Source organism: Sinocyclocheilus grahami, unplaced genomic scaffold, assembly GCF_001515645.1.
Source record: "Sinocyclocheilus grahami isolate Dianchi unplaced genomic scaffold, SAMN03320097.WGS_v1.1 scaffold472.1, whole genome shotgun sequence".
In the NCBI taxonomy this organism is placed as follows: Eukaryota; Metazoa; Chordata; class Actinopteri; order Cypriniformes; family Cyprinidae; genus Sinocyclocheilus; species Sinocyclocheilus grahami.
Window position 1 is genome coordinate 318,051 of NW_015505651.1, and position 20,901 is coordinate 338,951.

Genomic DNA, 20,901 nt, shown 5'->3' on the forward strand with positions numbered 1-20,901 from the left:
AGGACGTCCATTGCTAAATAAAAACAAAAAAAACCATTTTAATTCCTTATATTGCTTTCTAAACTGAGGTGTGCATGGAAATGCAGGGGATTTAATCATGAAAATGTAAAATGAAGATAAATAATTTATAATCTACTAAAAAGATAAAATATTTAATTTGTTCACCTGCATGTCATGTGACCATTAAACGACATTAGAGAACCATGAATATGCGAATACGGTATTAAATTGTTTAAATATTAACTTTAAATTTACTGAATTTTTGTTAAATTTTTAGTACATTTTTGTTAATAGCCTTTATAGATTTTATTATTATTTTTTAATTCTGTTGTAGTTATTTTACTGTTTTAGTTAAAATAAACAAAAATTTGAAATGTTTTCTTGGCAACTAGTTGAAATAAATTAAGTTTTTTAGATTTTATTTAATTCCAGTTAACATTTATTTTACTTCAAGTATAACAAATCTGATTTGAATGGTTTTAGTTTTATTAAATGATAATAACCCTGTTGACCCGGGAGGAAGTTTCTGGAAGAGGTTCATAATCAATAGCTTCCTTTATCTGGTGTGTTGTTGTGTCTGTGGAGGTTCACTCTGCCGCAGGAGAGAAAGGAGACGGCAGCTCCTGTGTGTGTTAAGGACGTCCCACGGGGCGGGGCTTTCCTGCGTCCTTATATGGAGGCAGGCTGGTCACATGGTCGAGCCGGTGTCAAAGAGATAGGAGCACAACTGAGAACTTCGAACCACTGCTCAAACAAACCAGCGCAGAGGAGGAGAGGCAGAGGGTGAGACAGACAGATAAGGAGACATACAGACGCCTCACATGGTGAGAAAATGCCCACCAACTTCACCGTGGTCCCCGTGGATGATGGCAGAAAGTCCTCTCAGGAAGACTCCGATGACAACAACGTCCTGAAGGAGGAGGATGAAGAAACCGTAGGTGAGATGTTCCCTCTGAGAATTTTCCAGACTGAATCCAAACAGCTCGGCTGGATGTGGTGTAACGTGCTGCTTCAGGTTAACTGAGCGGGTCACTGTCCAGAGTTTGTTTGTCTTTCTCTCTCTCTGCGCTGAGCGAACACGCCTTCTCTTTTCCTCTTTTCACATGGGTGAGAGGAGCATGTGCTGAAGACAAGCTCATGTGATGTTGTTCGGGAATGTTTCCTGCATCTTTTGTCATGTCATGAGCTTTGTGTTGGTCATTTAATGCTTCTTTTAGTGCACGTCATCACTGGATGTGCTGAATGGAGTCAATATTTGTGCATTTATTGCATAAACGTTGGCAGTAAACAGAGTAGCTCTTATTTCTACATTCAGTTTAACAGCATCTTTCTTGTGCCAAATAAAGCAGGGTGATACATTGAATAAATGCACTGAGTTTTGCTGGCAACATAAATGAGTGCTGCAATATACTAATGCACTTTTAAAGTTTTCTAAAAGATTTAATAATTAGACTAGTTTTGTGATATTTGTCTTTTGAGGACAGTAGGAAAGAAATGAATGATTAGTTGTGTTTCATATTGAATATTAGTGTTAAATTCACTGTAATTTTTGCGAGTAAATGCAAAAATCATTTGAATCACCATAATGCTTATTACAATATTTTGTTCCTATATGCTTACTGAAATTCTGTTTTGAAGGCAGTAGGATAAAAATGTTAGTAAAAGCCTTTTTATATTAAACATTCAAGGTAAAAAGCATCATCTTGAATAGTGTAATTTTTATGCACTTTAATATTTGGATGCTAAGTTTTCTGAAAGACTTTATTATTGGACTAATTTTGTGTTTCTTGTCTCTTGAGGACATTAGGATAGAAATGCTTTTAGTGATTTAATATTTAAAGTTCAGTCAAAGCTCTAAGCAGTAGGATTCATTAATGTGAATCACTTTCAGTGAATCGAGTCTCTGATTCAGTGAATCATTTGCATTGTCAATCTGAAGTGTTTCCCGTGACACTTTACTTTTTAAGAAAAATGTTAAAATACAAAAAAAGTTAAAATACTTTTAAAAATTAAATTAATATATTTTTTATTTATATAATAGCACATATATAATATTATCCTTTTATTTATCCTTGTATTATTTATTCTTAAGTTCATTTAATGAAAAACAGTATTGAACTCAAGCATGGATTATCTTAAACTAGTTATTTACAGTATTTTATTTAATGCATTAAAGATGTTGGTTGAAATTATGGTTCCTCTGTTTGAGAAAAACATTGATTTCTTTCCAGTTTTTATTAGCACTAGTGCCAGTCTCTAAGTTATAAAGTTCATTATGCTGTGTAAAAAGCACAGGTCATTGAGTTCATCTTCAGAAACTGACCCTAATTACACGATGCACCAGCTGATGGCTTTTCTCCTGCTAATTGCTACCCTGGCTTACAATTATGGCCCAAATTTTACAGACTCAGTAGAGCAACTGAACGCAGGGTTATGTAAGCGGGCAGTTTTCAGTGTTGTGCAACGGCTGTTTTTCTTCCTCGACTCTCCTGCGAGATGAACACGGACTCAGATTCCAGTCAATGCTATTGATTTGTCATGTTGCCTGCTTCCTGTTGGTTCCCGCCGGTGGGAGTTTAAGACCCCACCCTTCACATTCCCCGTAATCTCTGGAGCTGCTCTTTGTCTGTATATCTTTTGGGACATTACAGATGAAGGTCACGGCTCACGGTGTCCACACAGAGCTGATTTCAGGCCGTAACCACAAGAGGCTTCTTATAGATAAGGACACTCTCACTCCCTGCTTTTCTGCCTGATTACATATTACTAGGATACGGCGCTGCGGCCGACATCTGTATCCAATTATTCCAGATCTCCACCCATGAAAAAGGCAACATGAAATTGAATAACAGAGTAACTGTAAACCCTCTCAGCATATGTTTTATCTACTCAAAGCTTTCAGCTCAGCGAGAATAAATATAGTTATATGGACTTGCATTGTTGGATTAAGTTTTATTAAACATCATTTTAGGTGAAGCATATGCAATGCTGCAGAAAACACTGTAAGTGTGATGTTTATTAAACTGAAATCAGCAGGTTTGGTTCAAACTTGTCTTCAGTTTTCTGCTGATTCTATGGCGCATAGCAAGATGATTATTAAAAACATCCACGTCCTAAACAGCGCAGCAGCTTGTGCGTATGATAACCGTTGTTAGTGGCCCTAAAATATAATTTTTGATGATTCCAGGGCAGTGAATCATGATTCCACCCTGTGTTGGAAACCTCTTTATTCATTAGTATGTCCATACTTAAGGTTAGCAGCATCAACTTTTGCACAACATGCATTTTTAATGCTGTGAAAACACAGATGTTTTGTCTCTAAGTGGAGTAGGCAGTGTTTGTTTAATGCATAAGGAGTATTTTGAAAGTATGCATGGAAAATTATGAATTTCTACATGGATGTGAAGTGGTTGGTGGTTAGATGAACACATTTCTAAGGTCAGTTCTCATGCATAGTGTGTGTAATGAGGGTGGCTTCAAATGTCTGAGTGTCACCGGTTGGTTATGAAACCATGACTGCTTAGAAGAGAGAGACTGGTCAAACTGAGTGCACAATGAATTTCTGCTTTCTGAAGAGATGATTGTTTGTCAGACTGAGATTGAATATGGCAATGAAACTGTTTGAGGAACTTCATGTCGCTTAAAGATGGATACAAAATCTTTGTCTCATTGTAAAAAATTTTTTGTAGAGTATTTGATTAATTGGATTATGGAATATTTTATAATAATATAGTTATTTTTATTTTTGTAGTTATGTTCCTGTGGTTCAGTGGTAGAGCAAGAGAGACTGGTCAAACTGAGTGCACAATGAATTTCTGCTTTCTGAAGAGATGATTGTTTGTCAGACTGAGATTGAATATGGCAATGAAACTGTTTGAGGAACTTCATGTCGCTTAAAGATGGATACAAAATCTTTGTCTCATTGTAAACATTTTTTGTAGAGTATTCGATTAATTGGATTATGGAATATTTTATAATAATATAGTTATTTTTATTTTTGTAGTTATGTTCCTGTGGTTCAGTGGTAGAGCGTTGCATTAAGGTCTTTGGATAAAAGCGTCTGCTAAATGCATAAATTATAATTATTATAATTATTTTAGCTAGAAAAGCAACAAAAAATGTTTTCATTAATGAATTTTTTTTGGTGGTATTTCTCATTTTTTGGGGAATTTTTATTATTCAAAACAGCAAAAACAGCTTCACGTTATGAAACATTTGAGTTCAAAACAAAAGACTCAAAATAGTAAAACTAATGTTGTATAGACTCTAAATTCTCATTGTTTTTTTTTTGACATTGTAAACAATTCAATTATACTTTATAACCTTAAAAACGTAACATGTTTTTCTTTTTGGACACGTCCCACTCTATATTTTCATAATGCTTCATGTTTCTTCTGCCGTTTTCACATGTAATTAATGAATAATGAATGAATCAAGACGTCCTTACTGCTGATGATATCCATGCAAAAAAAAAAAAAATGTATTTCTCTTTTATTTACGATAAGTCTAAAATAATTGCAAAAACAGCTTTACATTATGAAACACTTGAGATGGGCTTTTTTGATTCTGATTGGACGAGCTGTATTGCATGGAAATTGCGACCAATTAAATTCCACATTGTGCTTACACTTAAAAAAAACATGTTGTTTCCTTATATTGAATTGTTTGGGACACGTCCCACTGTATTTTTCTAATACTCCATGTTTCTTCTATCCTTTTCCCATGTAAATAATGTAAAACAGTCCTCCCCGCTGACATCCATGCAAATATATCTACCACAGTGTAAATGTTACAAAGCATCAGACACATTTGTACCAGCTCAACTTGAACCTGAACTAATGTGGCAAACAGTGTTATTAATCAAATGAAGTCTTGGTTTTAGGCTTCATTAGCAGTCCTGCATATTCGCTGCTGTATCTGTGGGCTGTGCCTGATATCAGCGAGATCATAAAGACTCGTTCGTTCTTCTAGGATGTGTTTTGTAGTTTTTGTGTTCCCATGACGTCATGATCTGCAGGCCTCCCCTCTGTCACTCTAACTCCAACCAGATGTGGAGAATGTAGAAATCCTGCAGTGAGTTTGTGTGTCAGTGTTCACAGCGCACCCTCTTTACACAACATCAGCGCTGCGTTTGCGTTTGGACGTGAGACAAACCCTAACGCCATACATTCCACTTCATACATCTGATAAACCAGACGTGTTTGTTTTTGATCTCATAATTCCTTACACATCCATGTGTGTTACTTAAAGCAATAGATCACCCAAAAGTCTCATTATATTTACTCACTCGCATGTCATTTCAACCCTGTATGCGGTTTTTGTGGATCACAAAAGGAGAATTTTTAGATGTTTTCTGAGGTCAGTTTATAGTTTTATGTGAGGGACAAAATTGAGGTATTCATGGAAAAGCTCAGAAAGCATTAGGAAATGACATAATGGTGGATAATGACTTGAATTTCAATCTTCCTCACATTAAGCCATTATATGACTCACTGCCTGGGTCATATGGATTATTCTTTTATGGTACTTTTTGTTGTTGTTGTTTTGCTGCATAAATGATTTCTAAATAAGTATTTTTGTCTTGTTTTCCAGTACAAATATTCATAAATCAACACTGCAGGAGAAAAAAACAGCAGAAAAATAGAAATACTAGTAATTTTTTGCCTGGACATTTTGTGTTAAGTTTACAGACATTTCCTTCAAACAAAATGCAATACATTATTCAAAATATGGGTAAAACACCTGTGAAAAATCATTACAATAAATTCATATTAACACGGTACTGTTTTACAGTTATATACACTTACTTGAGAAACAAAATTACTGAAGATATTTAAATTCTGAAGAAAAAATATCAAAATGAACCGAGTTTATGCTTAAAACATAAACTGGTTTTTAGGCAAGAACTCATTTAATTTTGATTTATTTTTTTCTGGAAAAAAGGAATTATGTTATTTTGCTTCTTTAGTAAATGGATCTTGATTTAAGAATTTGTGTACTGGAAAACAAGATAAAAATAACTTGTTTATGGTAAGGAGCCGCATTTTTGTGTGTTTTCCAGAAAAAGTCAAATACTGTATGGATTTGGAATAACAAGAAGGCAGTGTTATTTTAGTATTTTTTTTATACTAATATAGTTTTTATTAATATTTTAGAATGTCAGCTTTTATTTTTATACTTTCAATTTATGAATTTTTCGTTTCAATTTTAGTAATTTTGTTATTTGGTTTTGTCATTTTTATTAGTTTTAGTTTATTTTAAATATATATATTTAGGTTTAATTGAACCTTTTTTTCCTCTCTTTGAACCTCTTTTTGAACCTTTTTTTCAGTTTATGTTTTATCATTATTTTTTTCCAGTTAGTAATTTTAGTGCTTCAACTTAAACTATTTGAAAATTAGAACGAATGAAATAGGTTTTTCCTCTAATATCTGTATTTTATTTCATTTCAACTTCATTTCAATGAACATACATGTCTTAATTTTAGTTTAAATAAATAATAATGAGATATAATGAGATTTGTTAAGCTGTTCCTTCAATACTGGGAATCAAGCAGCCCCAAAAGGTGAAAACTTGTGAGTTTTTAAATGAAATGCATGGGTAGCACCAACAAGAGATGATCCGAATCCCTCGTACAGTTTGTTTCAGGAGTGTTGAGCACATTTTCACCGATCTGTTGTCATTCAGAAGCTTGTACTTCCTGTTTCCTGTCAGACCGATTCTGGCCTCCATGTGCTGCGGCTGATAAGAGTCTGTGTGTGTCTCCCTGCCGCTGCGACACATTGAGCGCTGACCCGCCGGCTCCACATCCTCTGACGGACACTTTCCCTTTCCCAGCTTCAGTCCTCCAGAGAACGGCTCGCTACCCAAACTTTCATTTTTACAGCCTAAAAGTCTGAGAAAGCAGTGGCCAAACATTGTGCATTTTCCTTCAGCAGGTTGGCGGCTTCCTCAGAAGCTAACGGCCTGAAATAACCTTCAAGTCATGAGCGTTTAAACCAGATAACAGTGCACAACCAGCCTTATAAATGCAGTGCCTGTGCTAATAATAAGACACACTGAACGTCCCGTTGCCTTGTAAGGGTTTGAGTGTTTTACAGGCCTGGTTCTGCTCAGGGTTCATTTAATTGGGTCTCTTTTCTTGTTCATATATTGGTCACATGATGTTCATCAGTGTTAGCCATGCATGTTGCATTCAGGTCAAGTCAAAATGCTCAAAATGTTTAGACAAACACTGATACTTTTTGAGTATCTTATTGTGTAGCAAACTATTTAAAAAGAGAAAGCATGAATGTAGTTTCATGTACTTTAAAACTCACTTAAAGTCGTTTCCCCAACATTTCTACTTAAACATACAGTATTGGTCACTGTGTACTTGTTCCTTGCAGTGTTATTTTAGTAACATTTATAGTTTTTTTCCTTATAATTTGATTTTCTCCACATTAGCAGAACCATACAATTACAGATACACACACAGATTGATTAATAGCATGTATATGTACTTATAAGTCTTAATATGTGAATGATTTCTAATAAACAGGTCCATGCAGCAAATGGGAATAGAACAAGGTTAACTCTAAGTAGAAAGGAAAACAGAGTTATACAATACAGGATCTATCATATGATGCAAATTATGCATCAGCAGCATTCTACATGAAATAAAAGGGAAGGAGAAAATACAATACTAACAGAAGTACATACACTCTACACAAACAGCAACTCTGAAACAAAAATCAACCTCCACAAAAAGGGTAGAGAACAATAACATAACAACATGATGACAGTAAAGTAAATAAAAGGCCTGTTGTTTTTATTAATATTTTTAGTATTAAAGTTTTAGTATTTAATTTTTTTTGTCAAGTTTTTTTATGTAGTTTCAATTTTAATATAGTTATTATAGTTAACAAAAACTAAAACCATAAAACAATAATAATAATATTTTTTGTTATTTCAGCTAGTTGTCAAAAAACAACATTTCTCATTTTCATTTATCTTGATAATAACTAAAAATGATAATAAATAATACAACTGAAATAACAATTAATAAAAAAGTCACATTTTTAAAAAGTAAAAAAAAAAAAAAAACTTCACTAAAATTAACCGAAAACAAATGAAATTAACTAAAACTTAAAAGAAAACTAAATATGAAATTAAAAACTTGATATATATAAAAAACATGGCAATTAGAAGGAAAAAATTTGAAGCTTTTTAATATTTATTTTGTATTTTTTTATTAGATGTTTATTTTTATTTTAAAAAGTTTTAGGTTTAGTTAACTATAATAACCCTGGTTCACTGATTTATTCCTTGTGCTGCGTTTTCTAGGCGTGCCTTTATTAAATACCTTGGCAAGGCAAGTTTATTTATGTAGCATATTTCATACACAATGGTAACTGAAAGTGCTTTACATAAAAAGCATTTAAAAATAATCATAACTAGTGCACAAGAAATAAGAATTCAAAGTTGGTGTGAAGTTTGTTCTGGAACACAGACCTTCATGCAAAACAGCACTTAGTCCTGCTCTGTCATGTCTGTAATGGAATGTTTAATAGTCAGTCACGCAGAGCTGCAGTGTGATCGTGTGCAGGAGTATCTGTAATGCATGTGTGGCTGACTGAGCGTGACCTGGACACACTGAAAACAGCTCACTAAATCACTTCAGTCAATCTTTACATGCCATTCTTTGTGATTTGGCCCTCTCTGGCAGTAGCTGCTCTGCTTTCAAACGTGGGTTTAATCTGCGGCTGTTATTCCCGCTGCGCTGCGCTGATTCACTGCTGCCATTGCATCAAGATGAAGTTACTCTTCAGTTTCACAGCTCTGGCTGACGCACAGAATTCACCGGCTGGAAGCACAGCTGCTGCTGGAGTCCATTAGAAACTCAATTAGAGATCTTAATGAGCAGACATTTTTGCAGGAATATACAAGGAAAAAACATAGACTTATGCATAACTTAAACATGGAATGCCATTTTGCATTGTTATTGTCTTTTTCAAGGCTATTCAAATATTAAGTCAGTAACGAGATGATTTCACTTCCAGTTTATTCATTCCACTGGAAACGGAAGGTGAAGTCCAGCATTTCATCATCCATGCTTAGCCTACACAAAACCTGCATGATGTGCACTGCACATATACTTAACACTTAAGCAGTAGTGTGAGTAGTATGCAATGTGAACACAGTCCATGTTCAGGTAACAGAAGGACAGACTGATTTAAAGCTCATCCATCACTCCCTCTGCTGGAGAAACCTTGCTTTTGTTCATACATATTTAGAGAGATAAGATATTGCATTTGCACAACTGATATCTTTGCTTTTGACTTTAGGCCTCACTTGTTTGTCACTTTGTTTAGCTTGTTGTTTTTGATGGATGCTGCCTGTTAAAATGCATGGAATTGTTTTTAAGGTTCATTTGATTTAGTCTTATGCTTGATTTCTGTTCTCATAATAGAGACCGTGTTGAATGAAATTACATCCTTGTGTCCTGGTTCTTTATTTTCTGTAGGTTAGAGCAAATTTGCGCGATATGAAGAGGTTGTGACAGACAGAAATAATGACTGTAAGACAGAATTCAAATCCTCAGCATTGAGCTTTAGGCTACAGTTCTTTTGCCACATGATTATTAAAGAAGTGCAAGATTTAAATCGCTGCCTGTTAAAATGCATGGAATTGTTTTTAAGGTTCATTTGATTTAGTCTTATGCTTGATTTCTGTTCTCATAATAGAGAACGTGTTGAATGAAATTACATCCTTGTGTCCTGGTTCTTTATTTTCTGTAGGTTAGAGCAAATTCGCGCGATATGAAGAGGTTGTGACAGACAGAAATAATGACTGTAAGACAGAATTCAAATCCTCAGCATTGAGCTTTAGGCTACAGTTCTTTTGCCACATGATTATTAAAGAAGTGCAAGATTTAAATCAGTCTTGATCCTTCTAACGGGGTCATATTCTACATAATAATAATGCCAAAATATGAATATTGAATATAATTGTAAGTGTTAAAAGTTATGAAGTATTCAAGTCAGTATTGTTTGTTATTATTATGTTTATTATTATAATAAATATTATTATTATAATATTTTGAATATTGAATATTTTTATCATTTATGTTTAATATATTTATTAAAATATAATTTATAAAATACATTATAAACATTAAGATAATAATAATAATAATAATAATATAAAAATGTACAAAAGTAAATAGTAATATGAAAATGATAAACTATTACCAAAGTACCAAGTTATTCATATTAAATATGAAATTATTTAATTAATTATAAATATACATTTTATCATTATTTATTGTTTGTCACTATTATTTGTTGCTGTCATAATTATAATTTTTTAATAAAAAAATTACACATTTATAAACTAATACTAATGCCAAATTGTTCATATTAAATATTAAAGTATTACTATTAGTGTTTATTATTTGCTGTTATTATTTATAATTGTAATTACTATAATAATAATAACACATTGTCTTAAAAAATATAATTTATAACATAATAATACTATGATGAATATGACTACTCTAGGTGAATGAATACAGATTTTATTTCTACATATAGATTACCGTATAGATGATCTGTATTGTAATTAAACAGATGTGATGAGTTTGTGTGTGCGGATGCAGTACCTGATGAAATGCAGCGGTTCACACTCATGAAGCTGAAGTCACTCTGGGGTTTGTGTGTTAAATGAGTGTCTTGAGTGTGTGAGATCCCCTCACGGCCCCCGCAATCCCAGCATGCTCTGTTACGTAACACGCTCCTCTACCTGAAGGCTTTAACGGCTTACAGCGCCGCTGCTGACGTTTGACAAACCCACAGAGAAGTCTGATATTTTAAAATAGTAAAAAAAAGAAAGCCTGTGTCTAACTTTTTAATCACATATTGTGAAGATTTCCTCTTTTTTGAATCCGTTTTTTGGTCACTGTTTGGACTTAAACAGAGGGTTTAGTGTCTGTTTCTTAAGTACACTTAACATACGGATAACCTGCAGCCTCCTCCCTTGTGTTTAGCTCTGTTTTAGCTCTGAGTTGTAAATGAAGAGTTTCTGTCTGTGTGTGCCTTCCTTCCTCAGGTCCTGCTACGCTTTCTAAACAGGACAAGATTTGGTTAATCTGGTTAAGTGATTACTACCTAGTTCACATGCTGATGAAGAGCCACTAGATGAGCTGCAATTAATATGGCACTCGTGAACTGAGTTCCTGCAATAAAGCAATAATCTATAATCTGTTGTGTGAATATGCACATGGTTTGTATATTTATACACATATTTTTAGATAAATATATAATAAACTTTATTATATTATAACCATTTAACATAAGCTTTATAAGGCAAAAATGTGAATTTAAATTATGAAAAATCTTGCTGATGTTTGAAAAACAAAAAAGATAATGGACATGCCATGCATTTTGCAACAAATTTCATTCTAAATAAAATTTTAAATATATGTATTACAAATAAATGTTAATTTTTAAAAGTAATTTATTTACTGTAATATAAAATATTACATTTATTTAATTTATATTTATTTATAATATATAATGGAAATGCTATGCATTTTTTGCTAAGCTATGCAATTTCATTACTAATTAAATGCATTTTAATAAATAAATACATTTATTTACTGTAATATATAAATAATTAACATGTATAATTATATAAATTAATTATTTGAATATTAATATGATATATTAATAATAATACGAGTAGTAGTACTACTAGTATACACATTATTATTATTATTATTATTATTATTATTATTATTATTATTTATTACACTCTATGTCAAGTTTTTGACATCGAGTGGCGACCCAACACCGTATCAATGTATATTGTTTTTCTTGCTCTATTATATCAGATTTGCCTGTTAGAAAGTGTCAAATTATTATTTCGGATGCATTTCCAATCATACTTTAATCGTAGCTTTAGTGTGGTGGCACGCCGTCTCTCTCTCTGTCGCCTCCATCAATCACTTTCCTACCTTTATATCTCTTTATCCCCCCCCCCCCCCCCCCCCCCCTCCCTCCCCCCCCCTCCTCCCCCCTTTTTTGCAGGGATCAAGCGCTCAGGGACTGATGTCTCTGGGGTGTTATTGGCAGCGTCACAGGCGCTGATCATCAGAGCACAGATAGTTGAGCGCGTCTCTCCAGGGACCCTCGGCAGACCCATCTCACCCGCTCTCTCCATCAGCATGGAGCCGGGGTCGAGCTCCTGCCCGCGGGGTAAGTGTTCGGCATCCCGCACGCAGTCTTTGGTTTGTGATGGCCGTAGATGTTCGTAGTGCTGCTCTGTTGTAAATAATGCCATTGATCTTACTACAGTTGTCGTTTTAAGTGTTGTTTTTGAAAGTTGCGATCGGCAGTGTTGAGCTGGATCTCGTTTTTACTTCAACAAATGTACGACTGCACTTCTGGATCATCTCAGGTGGTTGCCGTTTTAATGTTGTCAACCAGAATAACCTTTTCTAAACTGACTGCCAATGACATTTTGAAAGATGTGACTAGTTGCAGTTTGCATTTTGGAGTTTTAATGTAGTCAGCCAAGAATATAACCTGAACAACTTCTCTAAAGCAACCAGTTGCGTTAAGCTCGTCTTCATTCTTACTTCAGTAGATGTGATATTGCTGTTCTGGAACATCACAGGTATCTAAAATGAAATATTTTGCCGTTTTAATGTTATCGACCAGAATATAACCTTTTCTGAATGGACTTTACTGAATGCACTTTTCTGATTGGACTTTGATATTTTCGAAAGTGTTGAGCTAGATCTCGTTTCTTTGCTTCAGTAGATGTACAGTTACCCTTCTGGAACATCTCAAGTAGATATTTTTCCATTTAAATGTTGTCAACCAGAGCATAAGCTTGTCTAAACCGACTTTAAGTGACGTTTTGAAGGATGTGACTAGTTGCATTGAGCTAGTTGTAGTTCTTATGTGGAATTGCTGTTCTGGGACTTCATAATTATAGCTAGAATGAGATATTTTGGCATTTTAATGTCATCAACCAGAATATAACCTAGATATTTTTCCATTTTAATGTTGTCAACCAGAGCATAAGCTCTTTAAACCGACTTTAAGTGACGTTTTGAAGAATGCGGCTAATTGCATTGAGTACATACATTAATAGATGTGAAATTGCTGTTCTGCAATTTCCCAATCATCTAGAATGAGATCGTTTTCTATTTTAATGTTGTCAGCCAGAGTATAAGCCTGTCTAAACAGACTTTAAGCGATGTTCTGAATATTTCACTAGTTGCATTGAGCTAGTCTTTGCTTTTACTTTAGTAGATGTTAATTTGCTGTTCTGGAACTTTGCAGTTTATCCAGAATTAGATATTTTGGTGATTTTTTAAAGTGTCTTTTTAAACACTTACTTAAGTTTTAATACATGCAAACTACCTTAGAAGTTGTTTGACCTTTCTGGAAGATATTTTGCTATTTAAATGTTGATGATCAGAATATTTTGAAGGGGTTGATTAGTTGCATAATCAGCTAGAATAAGATATTTTAATGTTGCCATTCAGAATTTGACCACAACTTATCCTCTAAGCTCACTTAAAAGTGATCATTTGAAGTCGTGACAAGTTGCTTTAAGCTAGTTTTTTTTTTAGCAGACGTTAAAGTTACTTTGTGGATCTTCTCAGGCAACTGAAACAGTATATTTTGGGTATAAATGTTGCAAAACAGAATATAAATTATAAAGTTTAATACATTTCTGGAACTTCTCAAATATAAGATAGTTTGGTGTTTTAATGTGAGTAAGTCAGAAAATAATCTTTTCTAAGCTGACTTTAAGTGACTTTTTTAAGGTTCAAAATCAACTGAGTATGAAAATAATTTATATATTTATATAATTTAGTAACTTTACCTTGTTTTAGGGGTGTTAATCTTTTTATTTATTTATTGCTGGATAACCATACAAAAGAATCTCTCAACAAAGAAAACATCTACAGTTTTTCATCTACCTGGAGCCAAATGTCCATCCGTTTATTCATCGATTCATTTCTACTTTCTGTTTTGCTCGCTCATTAATTCATTGATTCATTGATTCATTGATTCATTCATTCTTTTTGACAGTCTGAATCTTGTGAACTGAGCTTGAGAGTCATTTTAAAGGCTGTGGCCAGAGAGCGGAAGCATTACTATCATCAGTTTTAGACGTTTATTTACTTTGTCAGACTTTGGGCCTTCTAATTGCTTGACATCCGTGTTGGATAACGGGATTGGAGTGACTCTTTCTGCCAGCGTCTCTTGCACAGTCAGCCGGTGTACAACAAGCTCTCGTAGGCCGCTTACAGAACAGAACGACAGAGAGCTTAGCCGATATAAATAGAGTATGTGGCCATTTATTACCATAGAGACTGTGATTCACGGTACCTGTTAATGCCCTGCTCAACCTGACATGTTAATTTCAACCTTTCTTGTGACAATTGTTTCGTGCGTCTATTGTAAAAGGAAGTCATCAAGAAGGTTCTTAGTTTTATTGTTGCAAACTCCAACTGTTATGTGCCTGAAAAGGAAACAATGAACATGAATTGTTAATGTGTGGATTAAGGGTGAATCAAAGGTGTGTTTGCATACCTGTGTATCAGCATGGCCTCCCTGCGCTGAATGTCAGGTCCACTGGACCATAAAATGGAGCGGTTTTCTGTGGAGCTGTTGTCTGTTCTGATGTTAAATACAGAAATCCTCAGCTGTGTCATCTAAATGAGTCTGTATCGAAGGTCTGATGAACTCAAGGGCTTGACGGTCAGCTCAGATCCACGTCAGCGTTGCCCTGAGAAGACGTGAGACTCTGCTGTGTTGGTTTGCACTGGTGGGTTATTATGAGCGGTTAATGCAGGTGTTTTATTTTATTTTAAAATGTTGATTCTATTTCATATTCTACTCATTTTGTTCTGTTTTTTATTTTATGTGACATTTTACTTATTTTGTTTTTGTTTTATGCTCTATTTTATTTTATTTCTAATTTTTCATTCTGTTTTATTTCTTATTTTATTCAGTTTTTTTATTTTATTTGACTTTATTTTGTTTTATTCTATTCAGTTTTACTTCTTATTTTGGTTTGTTTTATACCGTTATTTTATTTGAGTTTTTTCATTGTTTTATTTCTTATTTATTTATTTTATTTTATTTCACTTAAATGTATTTAGTTGAATCATGTTTTGTATTGTATTTTATTTAATTGTTTTAGTTTATTTTTATTTTGTATTTTGTTTCATTTATTTTGTTCTATATTTTATTTATTTATTCAGTTTTTATTTAATTTTATTTTTCAATTATGTAAATATAAAATGTGACTCAGATCCCCTCAGGATTTTTTTTCAACGGTTTTATATCCAGCAGGTGAAAATGGTGCTGCTGATAATGTGTTAAATTAACAAGCGAGATGAACGTTTCCTCAAATCATGTGTCAACTGCTGCAGAACAACTTACTCCAGTAAATAAGTGTTGTGTGGTATTAAAGGCATGCTTCTGGCCGTCTATGGTGTTGTCACTTGCAATTAGGAACAATTGATAATCCATCATTGTTGTCACCACCAGCATCCGGTTTAGTCTCGTAGTTAAGGGGGCTGAATTCTCGCTGAGATTATTGCTATATTCATCTTTGGCTTCTATGATGTCTGCAGTTAGAGTGTTTGTGAACACTGGGCTAAAGCGCCTCCTCTGTCATGTCTGGAAGAAGAGTGGTCTTAAGCCAAGCACATGCAGTGCAGCGCTGCTGATCGGATGAACTCCATGATCTTGTAGGTACCATCAGAGCCGTCTGGTTCTTCCATGGTTTTACCGGAGACTGATTGTAATGGAACTATAAAACCTCCCTGAGTTTCCAGTTGCAGTAGAGTTTATGGCGGCTTGGCATGGCATGTTTTCCAGCTTATGCAGCGTTGTTTAGATGGTTAACAAGAATTAAAAAAAAATTTCTTTTCTTGTGATCATGCAAATCTTCAGCAACATGTCCTCAGCAGATATGGCAAAAAAGAACTTTTCTTAATAGTATTTTTTGTCTTGTTTTCCAGTAAAAATATCTGCACATCCTTTGGAAGAGAAGCGAAATAGTTTTTTTTTTTTTTTTTTTTACATATTTTAGACAATGTATATTGATTGTTCTTTAAACAAAATTTGCATACTTTTTATGCATTTTATTTATATGTTTTTTGTAACTTGCTTTAAGGATGCAAATCATTTTTGTTGAAGGTTTTTATTTATTGATTTATTTTGTTCCCTGGAAAATCACACAAATATACCGATTAAAAAACAGCTAGCATTTTTTTGCCCCTGGAGCCAAATGTCCATCCATTTATTCATCGCTTCTGTTTTGCTCACTCATTCATTCTCCATGCGTGTATCTCTGGATGAAGGGAGTGCATCGTGCAGCGTTTGAACAGTTGAATGAAGGGCTGTGACATCTGCAGTGATATAAGCATATCTGTAATCTAGGCCATTTTGATGAAAGTGGATCACGTCTCGTGAGATTCAGCATTACTGTATCAAGTGTCTGTAGTCATAGATGCATATGTGGGTGTGAACCGAATATAATACTGATAGTCCAAAGCTACACCATTCAAAGGGTGAATAGATAAACACTTCACAATTTACAAAAGTTCAGAAGAGATTTCTGTCAAATACTAGCAACTGACCACTTTATGTTTCATCTGTTTATAGTAGCTTTGATTCTGCATAGTTATCATAGTTAAACACCTCAACTGGGTTCTTACCATCTTAGCCAGCATGTTTTGTTCTGGTGGAGGTGTAGAACTGGAGATTGTGGCTCAACCGGTAGAAACATGATGCTAAAACACCAGGGTTTCAATTCCAGTGAAGCACACTTACTGATTAAATGTCAATGCTGAATGCATATGTAAAGGTGCTTTAAATAAAAATGTCTGTCTGATGCGTTTGTGTAGATATCATGCATTCATGTATTTAGAGTGAGCTGTGACTTCAGTATCACTTTGAATACTTTTCCTCCTTGCAATTATTGCATAAATGTGTGCACCAAACAGTTTGAACTCGTTTCAAACCAGTTTGCAAATGCACTATTGTTTCAGGCGGTATGAAAAATGACTCGTATGCATATTAGAGCATCTTGTGGTTTCATTGCATGATCATACATTTACATTTATGCGTTTTGCTGATGCTTTTATCCAAAAAGATCAGAGAAGCAAGCCAACAATAATCATAACATACAATGCCAGGCTTATTAGACAACATGCACAGATTTTGATGGATCTTTGAGCTGGAAAACAGTCGCATTTGTAGTTACCAAAAGCTTTTTTTTTACCAAGTTTACCATTAAACATACTCTTGGACTTTGCTGTTTACAAAGTTAAACAGTTCAAACATATTTAACTCAGCATCTGCGGCGTGACAAAAGATTAATCTTAAGAAACGATATCTTGTGAACAGTGCGTCGTTCTGAATCTGAATTATATGCTGCGTTGAAATGAGAGGTCTGAGGAAATGAATAAAGCGATGTAATCTGAAAATAAATCCTATAGTGACAGAGCCCAGTCCAGATGATTATTTAAATCACTGCAGTTTAACATCTATATATAAGCACAACTCAGGCGGAGCAGTGAACGTGCACCGTCCACCTCTGAGTAAGTGCGTGTTTTCAGCTATACGTTTAGGTTTTATAAGTGCTTTAGTGACAGGACACCATATGCTATCAGATTCTCTGAGCATCGCAGAGTTTGACCAGTGAACCGGAGGACATTGATCACCATCATGCTCTAATTATAGGAAAATCATTTCGTCTGACCTGCGGCGATGGATAGGAAGTCTGCTTTTTCCTAATTTACCCAAGAGAGCACACATAACAGACCATAAACACCTCTCTCTTCACAAGCAAACAGCATTTTAGTGGCACATCTCCTGCAGTCAGCTGTAATCATGTCTTTTCTCTCTCTCGCTCATGTTCTGTTGCTCTCTCCATCTGTCTGTCTAATGCAGGTGATGGAAACCCAAGGGAAAGCAGCCCCTTCATCAATAACACAGATGATAATAAGGGAAATCTATATGATGGGAAAAACATGGCACTTTTTGAGGTACTGTCTTTAAACTTTTTTTACTATCAATATGCATATTTTTGACTAACAACATGAAAAAAATATTACGATTAAAACTTATTTTTAAAATAAGAAATTGTATTTTGCTTAAGTTTATTTCAGGATTATTTACTGATGATTTTCTTTGCATTTTTTTTTCATGACAATTTTGCACATTTATCCTCAAATTTTCATTTTAGTAATCCATCTTGATGGTTTAGTTTTGTGTTTTTTGTTTTATTAGATTCTCTCATTTTTAATACTAATTAAAATACTAGTTAATATTTACTAATTAAAACACTAATTACTGATTCAGTAATATTTTTGAATAGTATAGTACAATAAATACCACTTTGACGTATACATTACAATTTAAATATAATAATAATAATAATAATAATAGAACTAATATTATTTGTATTACAGTAATGTTAATTTTGGTGGAAAATGAACTGAAATAATGCAAAAATATTAATAACAAAAAAAAGACTGTCATAATTTTTTATTAAGCAAAATATAAGCATTTATTTATTTATTTATTTGTTTGATTAATCATTACAATAACCAGAATTTTGGTAAAATAACACTTAAAATAATGTCATTATATTAAAAAATATTATATAAAATATAAAATATTAATAGCTAAAAAAAGGCATGCTATTCTTTATGCAAAAAAATTATATAGTTTTTCATTCTTTTGATTTTAGGGTGAAATATGACCGAAATGTGCTTTTAATAAGTTGTGTGAGATTACTTATTATCGCATTCAAGTTCTTTTCAAGCCTGTATTTGACATCATGGCTTTTCTCCACTCTGTTTTCCACATTCTCGTTTCATGTTTATGGCCACAAATAAAGTAATTCATGGGTCATTACGTTTATTTTTGTATCATTTCATGATTTCGGACAGACAGAGCTGTTATTGCGTTCTTTGATTTTGGTGCCTACATTTATTTTTACTCTTCGAGACATTGTAGAGGTTTGAAACGAGTCGTTTGTGTTTGCTGGTTTGCAGTTTTTGATCAAATGCATGACCTTTACCCTTTCAGGAGGAGATGGACAGCAATCCCATGGTATCTTCACTTCTCAGCAAACTGGCCAACTACACGAACCTCACGCAGGGCGTCAGGGAACACGAGGAGGCCGACGAGGATGAAGGTGCCAAGAAGCAGACAGTCAAGGTAACGGACTGAGAACCATTACACATCATAAAAACATTTACATGACTTTAGCTCAAGTTTTGGGGTCATTTCCTTTAAATTTAGCATTAGAGGACAGACTAAACTCATTTCATCTGTAGACATGAAGTTGCCTGAATGAGAGACACGTGAAGCCGAGCTTTCAGATGTTCAAGCTTGTGTCTGTGTGCTCTAATCTAAAACAAATCAGACACACATTCTCAGCATTCTTTCAGCTTTTGTTGAAAATACGACAGGAAATGAACACAGGTCAGATCGTTTGGAACGTCTGATTACGGAAACATGTCAGAAATGACCTGAACTTCTCATAATTCTATTGTTCCATTGCACCGTTCAGGAAACGCAATAAACCTTAGTCTGAAGCAGGGTTATTATAAGTTAACTAAAACTTAAAAAACATTTTAGATCTTTAGGGTTCCTAATTTGGTTACATTTAGTTCTTTGGAGATTAAGATTATAGTTTTTGATATTTCATTACAGGTTTTTCAGGTCAGTGTTTTGATTTCTATAAAGCACAGAGTTCATGTTGTTAATTAACACTAAAAACTGAAATAAAATATTTAACTTCAAATTATTTTATTTCAGCTAGTTGACAAGGCAACATTTCTAATTTTTAGTTTACATTTATTTAATACTAAAATAACTAAAAATAGAGGGAAAAGTTTATAAACATTTTTTAAAACAAAAAACAAAACTACAGTACATTTATATGGTTCTTACATGGTTAAAAAATGATATAGTTCTTTGGATATTAAAAATACAGTTTTTTGATGTTTCATTGCAGTTTTTCAGATCAGTGTTTCGATTTCTGAGTTAATATTGTTAACTAAAACTAAAAACTTTTTTTTTTACTTGAAATAAAATAAACTTTAACTGAAATAATTATAAAATATATATACAAAAAATTATACATATACATATATATTACGTTTTTACTAAAATACTAAAATAACTAAAAATGAAATAAAAATATATACACATTGTTTTTAAAAATAAAAATGACTAAAACTCACAAAAAGACTAAAACTAAAATCTAAATGAAAACTAAAAATATAAAGATACAAACTAATTCAAAATATTAATAAAACCTTTAGTATCTCAGTGATACTAAAATAACACTAGATGCCTTATGCATATCCAAAACACTTCAGAAAACTTGGTATGCCATAACACAGAACAGTATTTCTCTCTCAGCCTCGTTTTATTCAAATTAAATGAAATATGACGTCTACGGTCAGGCTATTGCAGACGCTTATACAAAGATGTATTAACACATGCACAAATGCAATGATTTTTCTTTGTTTTCCATTTCAAGCCCAGCGGGCATCAGCTTTTTTGCTGACAGTCAGTATGAATGTTTAAGCAATGGCCGGGCGATAGCCACAAACCACAGTCCCCAGCCAGTCTCCCCGTCACCGGACATCTCTCTGTGATTGGCCAAACACGCTCTCATTAGTCCTGAGACCACGGGCTTCAGATGCTCCGACTGCGTCAAACTCTGCATCAGGAAAGATCTAGGAAGCTCTTGGGTTTTTATTATATTCAAGTGTTAATTACTGAAGTTCATCTGTATTGTGTATTTGACTAAGCCGAGCCCAGCAGGAACATCGAGAGCCGCTCATCTCACCGCGGTATGCTT

The 20,901-nt window shown here is 33.7% G+C and overlaps 1 protein-coding gene across 2 annotated transcripts; it reads left to right on the top strand.

Moving 5' to 3' along the window:
- Positions 1-470: 470 nt before the first annotated feature.
- On the top strand, positions 471-19,330 carry LOC107553391 (solute carrier family 12 member 5-like). Of its 2 annotated transcripts, none has more exons than XM_016235587.1 (3): positions 471-938; positions 17,970-18,064; positions 19,113-19,330. In XM_016235587.1, exons 1-3 carry the CDS (start codon positions 833-835, stop codon positions 19,254-19,256), a joined length of 345 nt encoding a protein of 114 aa, XP_016091073.1. In that variant the 5' UTR covers positions 471-832; the 3' UTR covers positions 19,257-19,330. The 2 variants fall into 2 exon arrangements, with proteins under 2 accessions (XP_016091073.1, XP_016091074.1); XM_016235588.1 differs by lacking the exon at positions 471-938 and adding an exon at positions 12,085-12,236.
- Positions 19,331-20,901: the final 1,571 nt, after the last annotated feature.